This window comes from Talpa occidentalis, unplaced genomic scaffold (assembly GCF_014898055.3).
Source record: "Talpa occidentalis isolate TD23 unplaced genomic scaffold, MPIMG_talOcc4v2.1 talOcc4.16, whole genome shotgun sequence".
In the NCBI taxonomy this organism is placed as follows: domain Eukaryota; kingdom Metazoa; phylum Chordata; class Mammalia; order Eulipotyphla; family Talpidae; genus Talpa; species Talpa occidentalis.
In genome coordinates, this window is record NW_023601653.1 from 74,056,130 (window position 1) to 74,072,885 (window position 16,756).

Genomic DNA, 16,756 nt, shown 5'->3' on the forward strand with positions numbered 1-16,756 from the left:
ACACCAGCATGTGTTACCATCGTTATGTGCTTGTGGTTGGAGAGCTTTCAGCTACATTATTAATGACCCTATAATCCTCTCTTATAATAAATAGTACTTTAATCAACCTTTATCTTAAATTACAGTGAAAATACATAAATTACCATTAAAGGTAATTCAGCTTTAAAAAAATTAATTCAGAATCTTGACAGGCCACAAACTCTTCCTATCTTATGACAAAAGATGTCTCTCAGTTTCAACAATTTTTTTTAGAAATTGTTCACTAGATTAAATGAACAGCTTTTAGGTCAGAAAGATTTGATTTAGAACTGAGAGAGTATCTGAAATCAGCTAGGCTGATATTTTAAGCAGCCAAATTTGAAGTCCTGTATGCTAGTAACCCTAATTACATCACAAATAATTCTCATTAATATCTTGTGTATACATAGATACACATATGGAAATCTGACCCCCAACTAATATACAGCATTTAACATAGCTTTCACACAACAGAATTTTTTAATTTTGAGAGTTTTTGTTCTCAGGAAGAGCTCATAAAAATGGGAGATTGAAAGTTGTTATTGAAACAGCTTAGAAAATAATTACAGAAAACAATGACTGTCAAAGAATAATATCGGAGATTCAAGATGTTTTTTCCCTTGAAATATTTAATAAAATACAGGAATTTAATTAAGTAAATCATGGAGTTTTAGTACTAAAACGTTATTTGTGGTAGTTGGTTTTCAAGGCAGAGAATGCTTATTCACAATCTTGTTCCAGAATAGGGCATTCTGAATTGGATATGTTTTTCTGAACTTGTATAGACTACAAGCTACTAAAAAGTCAAATCTAAAATTAAAAGAGCTCTGCAAACAATTTTGAAATGCTTTTAACTAGTTGATTCATCCAAAATAAGAGAAATATACAGAGACTGAGTAATAAATATTACTGTTTGAATAGATGTTTTCATAATTGTGCCCTAATTGCCGACTTGAAACCAACACCAGTCCTCTTAGACTCGTTAACACACATTTAGGAGCGCGGATGATTGTGGTCATTGACCTGAACCCAGTGAAAGGACATAGTTACATCTTGTCCTGCTCCTCTTCTATGTTCAGCACATCTTAATTTCAATCTTTACTAAATGGAAGATTTAAAAAAATCAAGTTACCTTTTGTAGCAGTTTTCATTACACTCACCTTCATAGCTACCTTACTATTTAGGAGAAATAGCCAGGCAGGACTATGTACTGCAGAAAACCAGTTTTCAAGGCTGGTTCTAATTTGGCTGATTGCCAGCTTGAATTCTATTTGTATTTAGACATCAGGACAATGGTTATAGCAGTAGTTTCTAATCCTGGATTATCCTCCTGAGTGGTTGATGATGTTACTAGCTACTGAATTGGAGTTGTTCTTTATTATGGCTGTGCCTTGGAATAACTGTTTCTCTTAATATATAGTAGGAAAGTAGTCCAATTGTATCTCTTAATAATCTGAGTCAGAGATGGGTGTCAGCTGGTAAAAGCAGCTGTAACTTCTTCTTTTCATTACCATAATATTGCAGCTGCAGAAAAAAAAAATGACCTATACTTGGAAGAAATTGCTCTCCTTATTCAGGGATCGTTTTCTCTTGTTAAAGCTTCTTGTGCACATAGAAAAGCACACGTGTCCTAAGTATATTTGTCATGGATTTGCACATGGAACATACACAATCATAACCAACATTCACATCCAAAAAGCAGATCATACTAGCACCCAAAAGGTAGCCCTCACACTCCCTCTGAGGCACTACCCCTTCCCACTTCTGTAAAAGTAATTACTCTCCTGAATTGTAATAGTATTGGTTAATTTTACCTTAAAATCAAGTCTTTAAATTGAAGATTTCCTGCCAGCAAGCTACTGGTGGCTCACAGGCAGAGGGCAGATCCTTGAGCCACAGAGGATTATTCCCAGGCAAGAAACCTAAAGGAATTTGTTCTAGATTTCGAACTTGCTTGGGACTAATGGCTTCTTTAGCTCTTTGTAGTAGCAGGAATGGGCACAGAGCAGGTTTTCTATGATTCGAGCCGACGGGGTGAAGGAGAGAGTCCTGGCACCCTCAGTGGCTTTTTCAGGCTTTTATTGAGTTTACCAGGTACACAGCAGGCCTCCCGGCCCCCAGCAAGTCCACTCTTTCTGGGCTCTCCTGCGTTCTCTCATGGCCTTGTTCTCTGCTCCTCTCGCTCTTTTGCTCTCTTCTGCTCTCTGCTCTACTGGCATCCCTGTGACGCCGCCCTTGTAAGCCCAGTCTTAGCCCAAGTGTACCCACTTACACGTGCCCACACCCTACTCCAGGTGTCGGCCATCAGGCATGAATTCAGGACCTCAAGGATCCATCATTAATCCTAATGGCGGGAGGACAGAAAAGCCTGATACTTATTTACCCTACACTCTTCCAGGCTCTTTTTTGTTATGGGAATGTCTATCCTACCTATGGGTTTTCCCACCATTGTATTTTAGAAGCTGCTAACTGGTTTTCTGGTTTCACACATCCAAAGATGGAAAGGAATTTTTGCCCCCGGAAGGATCATGCCTACATGAAATTTGAGAATTTTTGAGCTCATGGTGCTTAGATGAAAATTTAGATTTTGAATTGATTTTATAATAGGCTTAAGACTTTTAGGGATGTTGGGCTAGAGTTGAATGTATTTTGCATGTGAGAAGGATATGGATTTGAGAGGACTAGGGAGCACATTATAATATTAGAGTTGAGTAGTGGTCTGAGACCAAATCCAAATCCCTAGAACCTGTAAATGTCACTTTATTTGGATAAAAGCACTTTTGCAAATGGAATTAAAGATTTGAAGATACCATCATTCTGGATGTTCCTATGGGCCCTAAACAAGACCTTATAAGATACAGACGTGAAAACAAACACAGAGAAGGCAATGTGAAGGCAGAGGCAGACTGGGAAGATATAGCCATGAGTCAAGGAATATCAGCAGCCTCCAGAAACTGAAAGAGGTGAGGCAGGATTTTCTCCATAGGACCTTCACAAAGCACATGCTTCTACTAACACCTAGCTTTTAGACTTCCTTCCTCCAGAACTATGAGAGAATAAATATACTTTGTTTAAGTCATCAAGTTTGTGATAACTTGTTATGGCAGCTGCAGGGGTGTGTAGGCACTACAACTTCCCAAGTCCTTCACAGAGTCCAACAATTTCACCCTTCCACATTTCAGTATTCTGTGATATATAATTACAAGTGGTTAGAAAAGTATACTTTTTAGATACCTACAGTCTGAATTTTACTTCGCCTCTAGTTTACGCTGAAAAGTGGAATAGAAATTCAGTTTAACATTTTATTTTGTGTCAAGCATTTTTCTAAGTATGGTAATAGGGACAAATTTGTTGCCCTTGAATGCGTTAGGTTTCCTTATATTTGAAAAAGAAACAAATTATTTCTGTATTATGATTAGCAGTTATTCACAAATGTATGCAAAAAAGACATCTGGGGTTTTTTTGTCTTTTTTATTTTATATACTTTTACATCATTTTTCATTTTTGTACAATGTGTACATTTTCATCTTGGTTATATTCCCCATACAATTCCCACACCCCTTATTTTGACCCTAATCCCTCCTCCCCTCCCCGATAGTGTGTCTCTGATTTATAGTTGCTTGTTGATTTTGATTTTACATTATTATAATTAGTCTAAAATAGACATTCTTAACTCATCCTGGCAACAGAAGAGATCAAATAATATTTTCTGAGAAAGGGGAATCATAAAAGACCAATAAGCAGTAACCTCATGATAAAATTGTAAAAGGAGCTTGCTTTCTTTTTTTTTTTAATTTAAATTTTATTTTTTATATTCCCCATATAATTACAACCCCCTTATTTTGACCCCAAACCCTCCTTTCCCTGCCCCCCACATGCCATAGAGTGTCTCTGGTTCATAGTTGTTTGTAGATTTTGACATTTTCTTTCTTATAGTTATTCTTTTTCCTGGTCCCTTATTTAGGTTTTCTAGATTCCTGCTATGAGTGAGACCATCCGGTATTTTTCTTTTTCTTTCTGGCTTATTTCGCTGAGCATGATCCCTTCCAGCTTCATCCATGTTGCTGCAAATTGCATGTGTTTATCTTTTTTGATTGCTGAGTTATATTCCATGGTGTATATGTACCACATCTTCTTGATCCAGTCATCTATTTTTGGGCATTTGGGCTGTTTCCAAAGCTTAGCTATTGTAAATAGTGCTGCTATAAACATAGGGGTGCAGGTGCTCTTTGGAATTGATGTTTCTGTGTCCTTTGGGTAATACCTAGGAGTGGAATTGCTGGATCACATGGAAGCTCTATGTTTAGTAGGTCAAGAAATCTCCACACAGCTCTCCATAGTAAAAGGAGCTTTCTTAGGCAGAAATTAATGAGTAGTGGTTTAACACATAAATGGTTAATTTTCAGTTATTGCAGGGTCTACTGCAGGTCTTACTAATAACCCTATGAAGTAGCTGCCCTCCATGCAGCAGCTCAGTAATCCTGACTTACTCAAGTTTCTGTAGCTTTTCTCTTTTATATGAGTCCTTCTTAGTCACTGTGGCAATGGAAGAGAAATTTTAGGGTTGAGTGCCATTTCTTCTATACTTGGGCAACCAGGACACTTGTTCCCACAGCCATTGACCAGAATCAAATATTTGATTTGAGTGAGTAAATGGAGGTGTTCCCTCTGATTCAAATAACTATTTGTAGAGGGAAGATCATTATATGGTGGAGAAGATGATATGTTCCTTTTTATAAGAGTTGAATTTGAAGTGAAGATTCAAGGAGGCAATTAGAGAAGAATGATGCTTCAGTAAAGGTGAGAGCTGGTACTTATTTTGGGGTCATCAAAAGGGAAGTGAGAGTAAAAATCATAAAAATAGATTAGCTTATTCAAAAATAATATAGGCAAGTTACATTTACCTTTTACTATTTCCTGACACATACTAAAATATTGACACATGCCATTCTTTTCAGTCTTACGTAATCTAACTCAATGAACATAGGCCCCTTTTATAACCTTTTGTTAACTGATTGCACAATTGACTTTACTGGATATGAACTGCTACAGGCTTTGCATGAGGTTTCAGGACTTTGTAAGATTTTCTATCCAGTTTTATATGTCTTAAATGCTTTAAGTATATAAGCACTATATATATAATATATGATATGATATATAATATATGATATATAATATATGATATATAAGCACAGTATATCACAGGTGATCGTAATATGTATCCCATAGTTATTTTGCTGTTTTAATATCACAAATCAAAGGTGTATTACTGGAAACAAGGAAGATGGAGGCATAATTTTCTTTCTTTTTTTTTTTTTTTTTATATAGAGGCATGTTTTCTTTCTTTCTTTCTTTCTTTCTTTCTTTGTTTGTTTTTGTTTATACATGCACTGGGTACAGTCAGAAGCGCGGGAGGGTGAGAGAATTCACCACAGCCAGAGCGGGGAGCAGAGCAGGCAGAAGGACCGAAGCACACTGCTGAGGGGAGCAGCGGGCGGCAGGAGAGGTCTGCGCGCCATGTGGGACCCTCCTCCGGTGGCCGGGGAGCAGCCGGGGATCGAACCAGCACCGCAGAGGCTGCGGGCAGCTTCTCAACCCAGCGCTCAACCGCTGCGCCACCGGGGAGGCCCAATAATTTTCTTAAGAGTTATAATGAATATAGGCTGAGAAAGGTCTTTAAGAAAGCAGTTCCATCTAAAGCCTATCAATTGCAGGTTATTTTCTCTATTTCCCTTAAAGCATCTAAAGTTTTCAATCTTTCTACATTCAGTCCCTTAGCCAAAATATGTAGTACCTTTTTTTTTAAACTCTTGGGTGGGTTTACTTATGCACTTGAAGTACCACATTGATTTTATGAACCATTCTTTGATATATTTGGGTAGTAAATTATACTTTTAAATAGCATTAAGGAATTTGATTTAAAATTTTATTTGCTTTGGAAATTTTTTTTCTTCTAATCATGGTAACAAACATTCTCTCTTACTATTAGTAATTAGCTTATTAAAAAATCTTAACAGTCATAATTTAGCCTGTTTAGTGATAAATCTATCTCATGACAAATTAGAACTGACCCTTCGCTAATAAATTCCTACATATTTCTAGAACAGTATAATCCACAGTGACATAAATTTTAAAATGTTTTAAATCAACTGTACAGTAAACACCAACTATTCATTAATATTGGTTAATAAATCAATAACTTTAAAAATAATAGTGATTTTTCAGAATGCTGAAAGTAAAAATTAATATATTGCTGAGATGATAAATTAGTATTTAGTATCATTAATCTAAATGGGAAGGAGCTACGTAAGTGACAAGGAAGTTTTCTTTCTTTTTCTTTAAATTTTATTGTGGTAACATTGGTGTACAACACAGTATATGATTTAAGAGAATAAATTCACACCTCTTCAGATGTATGTCACCAAAGCACCCATAGTCCTTTTCTGTGGACCATTCGATCCTTTCTCTTCTTTGTTACTATCCCTACCCCCTATTTCCCCTCTAGTAGCTTAAATTCTGTAGTCATATTTCTAGGATTATTTTGGTTTAGTTTTGTCTGTTCTTTTGTTCTGTTTCTCCATATTCCACATGAGTGGAAACTTAAACTTATTCCACTTAGCATAATCCCCTCCAACTCCATCCAACTCCTGCCACATAAGGCAGGAGTCATCTTTTTTTATATAGTTGAATAGTATGTATTCATGTATATAACCACATCTTCTTAATCCAGTCTTCTGTCCTTGGACACTGAGGTTGTTTCCATTACTTGGCTATTGTAAATAGTTCAACAGTGAACATAGGAAGGAACATAGGTCTCTCAAATTACTGTTTTCACATTCTTCAGGTAGCTAACTCAGAGTGGAATAGCTGGGTCATATGGTAGATCTATTTTTAATATTTTGAGGAACCTCCATACTGTTTTCCATAGAGTCTGGACCAATCTACATTCCCACCAGCAGTGTATGAGGTTTCCTTTTTCTCTGCAACCTTACCAACATTTGTTTCTGGGTTTTTTTGTTTGTTTGTTTTTTGATGTAAGCCATTTTCTCATGAGTAAGATAGTACCTCATTATGGTCTTGATACACACTTCCCTGATGATAAGTGATGTTAAACATTTTTCAGATGTCTGTTGGCCACCTGTGTGTATTCTTTGGAGATGTGTCTGGCTCCTCTCCCCATTTTTTGATGGGGTATTTTATTGACTTGTATGAGTTCTTTGTAATTCTTGGATAATAGCTCCTTATCAGATGTACAATGTGCAAATATTTTTTCCCATTCAGTAGAGTATCTTTTTGTTTTGATGATAGTTTCCTTCGCTGTGCACAAGCTCTTCAGCTTGATGTAGTCCATTTGTTCATTTTTGCTTTTATTGTCCTTGCCAGTAGAGTCAAGACATCCCTGAAGCAAATGTCATTTTCACATTTCACATTTTTCACACACACAGACCTCCACTTCCTAACCTCACTTTGATTCACCCCCAAAGGTTCCAGACGTAAGGGATGAGGGGAGGGAAGATGAATGAGATATTGTGGATAAACTTAATGGAGGGAGCAATTTGAGCAAGACTTCTAGAGCAGATTCTGACTTTTTCTGACTCTTCAGTAATTCAGCTGTGATAGCTAAGATGCTGCCCAACTACTCAACCCTCTTGGTGAGAAAAGTATCTGGTCCCTGCTGTGCCACCAAACATGATAAAATTGTTTTTTTTTTTTTTATTATTAAGTTTGAGATCTTCCTGGCTCTTGGTATGATAAGTAATTTTTTATTAAAAACTGTACATTTAGTGTATTGTGTTAGAGCCTCTGCATCTTATTTAAACTTTCTATTATATTTTAGCTGGTTTTCTTTGGTACACACTAGAAGGGGAACATGGAGATGCTGCCTCATTATTATGCAGTGGGGGTAGAAACCCAATTGGCCTCTTTTGACACACAAGGTTGTGGGCTCCCTGTTACTCCTGGTCCGAGGTATGAGTTTATATCTCCACTAGATCTCCACTGACATATCCTTGCGGTACAAACACTTCGTGGGGGTAGAGAGTGAAAGGTTTGCTCTTGTTCCTGCTGTGTAGTAGTGGAAGTCCTGGCTTCTCCATTCAGCCTCCTCTGACTTTCCCAGGAGAGGGGCTCCTTATAACTGCCTGATGGAGTTTGAATTCTAGAATTCACTCCCCCGCTCCACCTCTACCGCCACTGAGCTATCAAGGAAAAGCTTTGTTACTGTCAGCTGGGGATGAAAGCCCTGCCTCCCTCCTTGGCTTTCCTGGACACCTTCCACTGAGTATACAGGGAGGTTGGGGTACCTCATCACAACCTAGTTAGGGTAGCAGTTTCTACTCACCTGCCTTTGCTGCCATGGGTGGCAATGAGGCCATCATGTTTTTCTGTGGTCTTTGGAGTAGTATGATTAATGGCTAAGATGTTCTGTCTTGCTACTCGGCCCCTTTCTTTCATAGATTTCTTTGGTTAGAGGATTCAGTTTTTTGTTGCATGTGACTACTGCGTTTCCAGGTTGCTGATTTATGCATTAGCAAGTCTAAATATATGAGGCAAACAGAAAATTCGGGGCACTTACCATTTGTGCCATTGTATTGGTTTCCAGTGTCCCTAACCAATGTGTTGTCTTCTCTCTCTACTGTGTGTGTGTGTTTAGTTATATGTGTATATATAGCACTTAAATATAGTTCTTATTTGCTCTTGTGTACTTACTAGAAGGTAAGAAAAAGTGTCTGCGTCACCTTATGAAAATAGAAATTACTCACCCTTATTTTTGAAGGAAGACTTAGACAAACTGTCTTGTCTCTTTTGGAAAGCAAAAATTATGTTTTGGATTTAGGTATCTAATTAACCAGTAGGTTGAATTGTAGTGCCTATATCCAGATAACCTGATTTTTTTTTTAAATCATAATTTTCATCACTGCCCTAGCTCCTTGAGCCCCTGCCACATATTTATGTATTTTAGAAAATGAAACCTCTAGTAGCAATTGTTTTGCTTTCTAATATCATTAATTTTGTCAGTCTCTACTTCTGTCTCAGTGATCTTCAATGGATATCCATCCCGTGTTAGAATCTATGACCAATGCTTCGTTTATTTCTAGAAATCAGTTTTTCAGATACTTGAATTTATCAAAAGATAAGTGAAGTATTTCGACACCCATAAATAGATTAGATCATTTAAGATACTTTTTTATTATTTAGGCTTTTTTTTTTTTAAGAGAAGCCCGACCTCGTTTTAATAAATATCACTTTACTTCCTCACCCTCCCCAACACAAAATACTAAAAGCCATTTTGCTCAATTTTACAAAAAAGTAATTTTGGAGAATAGAGATGACACCAAGAACGCACTGGTCATTGCATGCCAGTTTTAATAATTTAACCACATATACGCAGAGAAATCCTTTTGTGATCAATTCTCATAGAATAGGAAGAAAAGGTGATATTGCAAAGTTTGGTCTTGTGTCAGTTGCTGAATGGTTTCCAGTAAGACTCTGAATGCTTTCATATCCCTAGGGTTTATTTATTTATTTATTTATTTATTAAAGATAATATGCCATTTTTTTTTTTAATTTTTTTAAAGATTTATTTACTTATTTATACAAGCACTGGGTACAGTCAGAAGCACGGGAGGGTGAGAGAATTCACCAGAGCCAGAGAGGGGAATAGAACAGACAGACTGACGAAATACACAGCTGAGGGGAGCAGCGGGCGGCAGGAGAGGTCTGCGTGCCATGTAGGACCCTCGTCCGGCAGCTGGGGATCGTACCGGTGCTACAGAGGTTGCGGGCAGCTTCGCAGCCCAGTGCTCAACCACTGCGCCACCGGGGAGGCCCCTTAGGGTTTATTTAAAGAGACTTCAGTGTACATGCACATGAGTGTACAGTTTATAGTTAGCTTGTATTTTGAGTCAGTGCCATTCTTTCCTTTCCCACACACGGATCATGATTTTATAAGAAGTAAAAATAAAATTCCCCCATAACTCGAAGTATTTTTATTCTTGTTATCTTGCATTTTCCCCCCATGTGTTTATATATGCGTGTGTGTGCATTTAAAGTGCTTAGAATTTTTGAAGATCACCCCTCTGCCTGTTTAGCTATTCCTAGAACAGGCAGCTCCCTGGCTGGCCGGGGAATCAAACTCATGCTGCAGAGGCTGTGGAGACTACCGACAGCTCCATAGGCCCCGTCTCAACCCCTGCACCACCAGGGAGGCTCCAAGTTTTATTATTTTTAAGGCTTTTAAAATGTAATGTTTTAACAATCTTGTACTAGTGCTGCTTATTTTGCTTTTTAATTTTGATCCATAGTGTATCCTGCATTTTCTAAATCACTTACTCTGCAAGGTAGATTCACTTAAATGTTTACTCTCTGTGTGTGTGTCTGTGTGTGTGTGTCTGTGTGTGTGTGTGTGTTTGAGAGAGAGATATTGATCGACTGATTGATTGATTCAGGGCTTAAATTAATCATACAGAATCACCAAGTCAGTTTCCTTTTTGATTAACAGAGAAAAGACAATGGGACAGTGATTCTCTCCTTAGCCATTGTTGGAAAAAAACAATTTCAGAACCTTTAATTTGTTTTTTGAATTGTTTATTAATGAATTGTGGGAAAACTATTGAATTTTATTTATATAGTATCTGTCTGACCACCTTATTGAATTTTTTATATTGTAAATTATAGTAGTCTTTTGTTGATTCCTTTGTACTCCCTAGGTATATAATAACTTAATTTACAAAGACCTTTTACCCAAGCGTTTGTGGTCTCTATGTTATGTAGCATCCAAAAAATGTAAATAGTTGTTTAAAATGTTGAGTAGTTCTTGTGGTGGTATAGAAAGATGGGTCCTGTTTATATCATAAAGTGAAAAAATAATTGCAGAGTCCTATTCTTTGTATCATTTAATTCATTTTTTATTTTATTTTTTAAGTCCCATGAGTTTAATAGCTATTTTTTTTTTTTAATCTCAAAATGAAAAGCTGAGGGGCAGGGAAGAGGCCACCTGGGCCAGTGGCACAGGGAACCCTGCTCATGGCCCCAGATCTAGCCATGGGACTCCCCAGTGCTGCTGTTAACTGTGAGGTCCTATGGGAATCACCTCACCTGGGTCAAGGACCCTTAACTCTTCTGGGTGTCCTCAGCATTTGCACACCCTGTTCTTGTCCATCATGCCAGAGATAGTGGCCTCAGTGGGCTTAGAACAGTCAACTAGCAGCTCCTTGTCTCTGGCTGTGGGATATGCTCACTCACTTTTGAGGAGCTCATCCACATCTATCTCCAGCTCTCAGATTTCTTCATCCTGACAGTTGGAGAGATGAGTGAACTGCTCCAGGATCCACTCCTCTGGGTTTAGGGGCTTCATAGCTCCTTGTTGTCAAACTAGACAGTGACAGTCCATTGGTGCCTCTGTGTTCTTGTAGTCCTTGCTACCAGAATCACCAACACCTGGGGGCCAGTCACTGCAAGGACATGGGAAAGCAGAGAACATGCACGGTGATGTGTGTGCACCTTGGACTGACTGGGGTTAGCTCCTGGCCAGTTCGGGGACTGCTACAGTATGTCAGCATGCCTGACCTCATCTTGCCCCTGCCCTATCTATCCTCCTGCCCTTTATCTGCCACCCCAGTCTTTATTTAAAGAAAAAAATAAATGCTACATGAAGTGCTTAATTTGAGGAGCTTACCCCTCTGCACACCCTACTTAATTCCTGTGTCAGTTGGTACCTCTCTTAGTCTGCCCAGGCTGCAATGACAAGACATCATAGACTGGGTGCCCTAAACAACAGAAATTTGTTTTTTCACAATTCTGGGGGCTAGGAAGGTCTAAGATCAAGATGCTAACTGAATTAGTTCCTGGGGAGGGGTCATTCTTCCTGGTTTGTAGTTCAGCCTGAACTTTTTTCCCCCAATATCCTCATAAATCCCATGTTCGTTTTACTTCAGACAGGATTGATTTTATCCTTTCTTATGATGTTCTTAATGCATGTGTTACTTTACAGTGTGTCATAGAAATTTTATCTAAATTTAACCTTATGAATCATTTCCTTTTAGACACAAAATCGAATGAAGCTAATGGCCGACAACTATGAGGATGACCATTTCAAATCCTCCCATTCCAATCAAACCAACCATAAGCCCTCCCCAGATCAGGTAAGATTGCTCCCGAATGTTTTATAAAAATCAGTATGCTGTTATTTTGATGTATTTTGTACTAACATGTTATAGATTCTGGGGTATAAGTTAGAAAAAGAAAAGTAATCAGTTCCTGAAAACCCCTTCACTCTTTTTTAAACTCAGATTGAATTTCTATAAGGAAGGTGGTAGATGATTCTAGATATTTTAAGAGTGAATATTTAAAAGATTTGAGGATAAGAAATCCTCAATTGAGTTTAAAAAAGAAAATCTTCTCTGTGATACATATTAATTTGTAATCACTCTGATTTTCTTATTAAAGAAACAGTACCTTATTTGAAAAATAAGTCTCTTTGTGAGCTCAGCAAGCCACAACTCAGTATAGAGGTAACTGTTGTTTCATCACAACTTTTTAAATCTCTGCACATTACCTATTAAACCTGAAGATCAAAACATAGTTTTTTCGCTCCCATTTCCTTGGTAATCCCTCCAGTATATGTCATTTTCAAGGAAAATTGTTGCCTCCAACTTCTCATCAATGCAAAAGAGGTATTGATGAGTCTGAAGGGAACCATATTCAACTCAAGTTTTTTGGGAAAAGGAAATGCTCCCAAGAGCTTGAAAATGATAGATGGGGAAGAGTGGTGAACAGATTACCTCATATCCCATTGCCAAAAATCAGATTTCAACATCTCCATCACACTCAGTCTTAAAATATATAGTCGAGGGAAAAAAATAATAGTTAAGTAATTACATCCATATGACTAGAGTCAAAGGAAACTCCCCCACTAAATATCTCCACTAAATGATAGCTGTGGCATTGTCTAAGGAGAAGAAATAGTGCAGATTAAAGTAGCAGTGATATCCAAATTGCTCTTTTTCCTAAGATTCCCATATAGTCATAGTTTGATAATAGTTACTAAGTCAGTTAAGGCAAACCTTGTATTTAAGGAGGAGAAAAGAATACCAGTCTTTAATGTTGGCAAAATGGAGAGCTGTCTGCCTGATGTCAGCGGTCTCTCCCAGCCAAGAGATCCTCTTGCTTTCTTTGCCTGCTTCCTGCTTCCTAGAATTAAATTTATGCCAGCATAGATAACATGAGTACTAGATCTTTTCCTTGAAACAGGTTTTAATAATGTGTTGGAGGAAGTGGATACCTAGGAGTAGAAGGAGGCGAACAGAAATGGAGAAAGGTGGATGAAAGGCAAAAAATATAAGCTTCCAATTTGGTCATCTTGCCTAGAACCCATCAACGTGTTCAGGATCACATCTTGAAAAAGAGGAAGAGTGGATTTGTGATGACAAACTTATTACTCATTTTGGTAGTTTAGGTAATTAGAATCTGATAAAAAGAGGCAAGAAATTAGAGACCATTTTCTTCTACTACATTATGCTTATGTCTTTGTTTTAAATACTAACCAACTCTTTTTCATTCCCATGCTGCTCTGGGGAACTGTTCTCTTTGTCATCTCTCCCCATAGGATGAGGAGGAGGGTATATGGGCATAGCCAATCAGATGCTCTTAGTTCAGCCATTTTGTTCAGAACGGTGAGAAACAGCTTTCCTTAACTATAGAAATGTTTGTTTGCTTTTTTTTTTTTTTTCACAGTCATTCTCACATATTGTTTCTGTGTAATCCATGAATCATTTGGTGTGCTTTCTTTTTTCTCATTTTCACATGATCTTGTGTGTATTGCTTTGCTTCTGACATAGTGGAGTTTGGATTTTGTGGCTTTTTGTTCTTGTTGTGTGTTAATAGTCACTTTTGTAATTTCCTTTTACAGTATAGTTTTTGGGAGAACTTCCAGGGCATATAAATAAATTTATCCTGTTACATTTTTATTAATAAATTAACCTGACTTGATTTTACCGTGTCCTGGTAAGTCTTATAATGACTAATATCAAATTGGAGATAGAAAATCAAACACTCTGCCAGTAGGTTTGGGATATACTTTTCATGATAATTAATTATAAATCTGTGTTTTTTTAAAAAAAAAAAAACAAACAAACCTACACGTTGAGCAAAAGCCTCTATTTATTTCTTCCCAGCTATAGAATTCTCTGAATTCTCAGGGTTGGTAATTCGTATACTGTGTCTACCTGGGACATGCCCCTAGAGCATTGACATTACTCTCAAAATGTTGTTAAAAATAAGGAAATGTAAAGCAAAAGAAAACTTTTTTAAAAGTCATTCTGAGGAATTCTTTTCCTCTCTTTAATGGATTGCTGCTGTGTTAAACAGTTGCCAGGACACTGTCTAGATTCTTCTTTCCAGGCCAATTGGCTGGAAAGTATAGTCCAGCTGTGGCAGTATCTCCCTTTGATCTGATGCCCTGGAGGTTTGACTAAGGAAATCCTTTTCTTCGAAAAAATAATAATTATGATTAATAAGTTCACACATATTGGTGGCCTTGCGCTCCCTGGATTCACTGCCCATGCTTATTAGTGATCTCACTCTTTCGGAGTCAGTTCTCCCTGAAAAGTCTGTGTCTTGGTGTTAAACTTCTTAAAACGGTGAGGACATGGGTAGACCTCTCACTGGCAAACACTGCCAAGAAGGCTGATGAGGTAAGTTGTGGAAAGGGCCATCTACCGTGAAGATGGGAAGCTTTCCAAATGACTGTATCCTGATTGTGAAATAAGGTAAACCTCACGATACCAACCAAAAAGCTCTCTGGGTTAGAACATTGCCTGCCAGACAAAACTAAAACTGAGAAAATCAGTATGCTGATTCTTCTTATCCACACCCCGCAAGGATAGTGGTTTGTCATCATGAAGGATGTGGGGGCCATGCAGTAGTTGAATGCAGTTCAGCAGCCTCTTCCTAAATGAACCTGCTTTGTCTCTGTGGGAGCTTCTTGGCATGCTTTAGCTGGAAGTAGCTCCCCTGCACACATGAACAGGATTGTATTTTGGTTGCACACCTTTTTGGTAGCAAATCAGAAGATAGATGTTAGTGTTCTAGGAAACATGACCAAATAAGTAAGTAATTCCACCAGGAGACTGAAAAGTGAACACACCATCGCAGAGGAACACACATATGTTCCTGATGTGTCCCTTTGCCTTTCTCTTCTCCCAGAATAACTGCCACAAGAATTCAAATGATACTGATTTAGTTTTTTCCAATTGCTACATTAAAATATTAATTGCCATTGGTTTAGCACAGTGCAGTGCAGTACAGTTAGTTGACCATAGCTGGACTTTCTATAATATGGTATTTCAAAATTTTCTAAAATGTGCTATAAACATCATTATGTCATAAGGGCTTTACCTAAAGAAATGCATGTGTGACCCCTAATGTGTCATGGAAATCTTGACTTGCTATCTAGTCTCCTTCACTTGTTTCCTTGCTAATTCTACAGAGAAGAGATTTTAACAAGATTTCAGATTTCTGAGAAAACATCATGTATACTTCCTAGATGTAATAGGTACTGGGATGGGAAGAGAATCATTAAAGTTTAGAGCTGAAAGAGGTTTGGGTCATTTCATAAAGCATGATAGAGTGTAATAGTTAAGAGTCTGGATGTGAAAGCAGAATGCCTATGTTCTAATCCTGGCACAACACTTATTAGCTTGTGATTTGGGACAGGGTTTAACCTCTCTATTTGAAGCCATTAAAATGGAGGTTGTTTGAGAGCAGATGAGATATGAGAGGCATGAAGTCTGGAACCACACTACACAGCCTTGACTCCTTCACCCACTCTGTGGCCTTGGGAATGGAACAATCTCTGAACCTCAATTTCTTCATAAAAATGAATGTATTTAATAGTGTCCTACTTCGTAGGTGGTCAGTAAGTTTAATGAATTAATAGGTAAGATGCTTTGGGAAGTGTCTGACCAGCAAGTGTTCTGTGCTGTTGTTTTTGTTGTCAATACTTACTTGGATCCAACTGTGGGAAATAAATGTTAGCTGCTATTATTATTGATATCATTATGTGCAAATCCCTCCTTTTACTGGTAAGAGTCCCCCCCCCCAAAAAAAAAAAAAAAGACTTGGAAGTTGTGACTCTAAGGTCCGTCATTTCTGTGGCCTGGAAAACGTTACTGATAACTAACAGGAAAAGATACCGAAGGCATGGTGATGACTAATCTCACTTGTCATCACCAAAACTTTTACCTCCTATGTGTTTATCATGTTTTTCCCTTGGGAAAAGAATCTTAAATTTTATAACCAAATTCCCTCTAAAAGAAATTTGTCATTGATGCTTTCTTTGAAAAAATTTGCTGTCAAGCACCGTCCTAAAACATGGGTCACCTCCACTTTGGAAAAACAACATGGTCCCTTCTCTCTCCCCTCAGCCTATGAAAAATCTGTGTGAAATGTATCTCTGCCACTCCCTGTTCCATTAGTGTGGGGTTTGCTTCTTTTTCACCTACAGTAGAATGTAGGCCACTTGAGGACAGGGACTTTGCTATGTTTACTTTCGTACCCCCATCATCTAGAGTGAGGCTAGTATAGAGTAGGCCCTCAGTGACTGTATATTGAATCAGGTAACTTCTGAGCTCATGAAGTCCAGAGGAGAAACAGAAAAGTTTACATAGAAACCAGGAGTATGCATTTGGCTATTAGCTGTAATATCAGCATTTGCTCGTACAAGAAAGGGGTGTTTAGA

General features: G+C 37.8%; 1 protein-coding gene across 6 annotated transcripts in view; it reads left to right on the forward strand.

Moving 5' to 3' along the window:
• ERC1 (ELKS/RAB6-interacting/CAST family member 1) overlaps window positions 1-16,756 on the forward strand; it is a 302,352-nt gene that overhangs the window by 229,691 nt on the left and 55,905 nt on the right. For 4 of the 6 annotated variants that reach the window (XR_008552294.1, XM_037514597.2, XM_054696560.1 and 1 more), the window contains one exon: window positions 12,063-12,161. Coding sequence is in view for 5 of the 6 variants with exons in the window: in XM_037514597.2 (XP_037370494.1) it covers window positions 12,063-12,161 (99 nt within the window). In the remaining variant the exon portion in view is untranslated. Of the gene's footprint in view, window positions 1-12,062; window positions 12,162-13,624; window positions 13,703-16,756 lie in introns of those variants that run through there. The other 2 variants (XM_054696561.1, XM_054696563.1) reach the window with 1 other exon arrangement.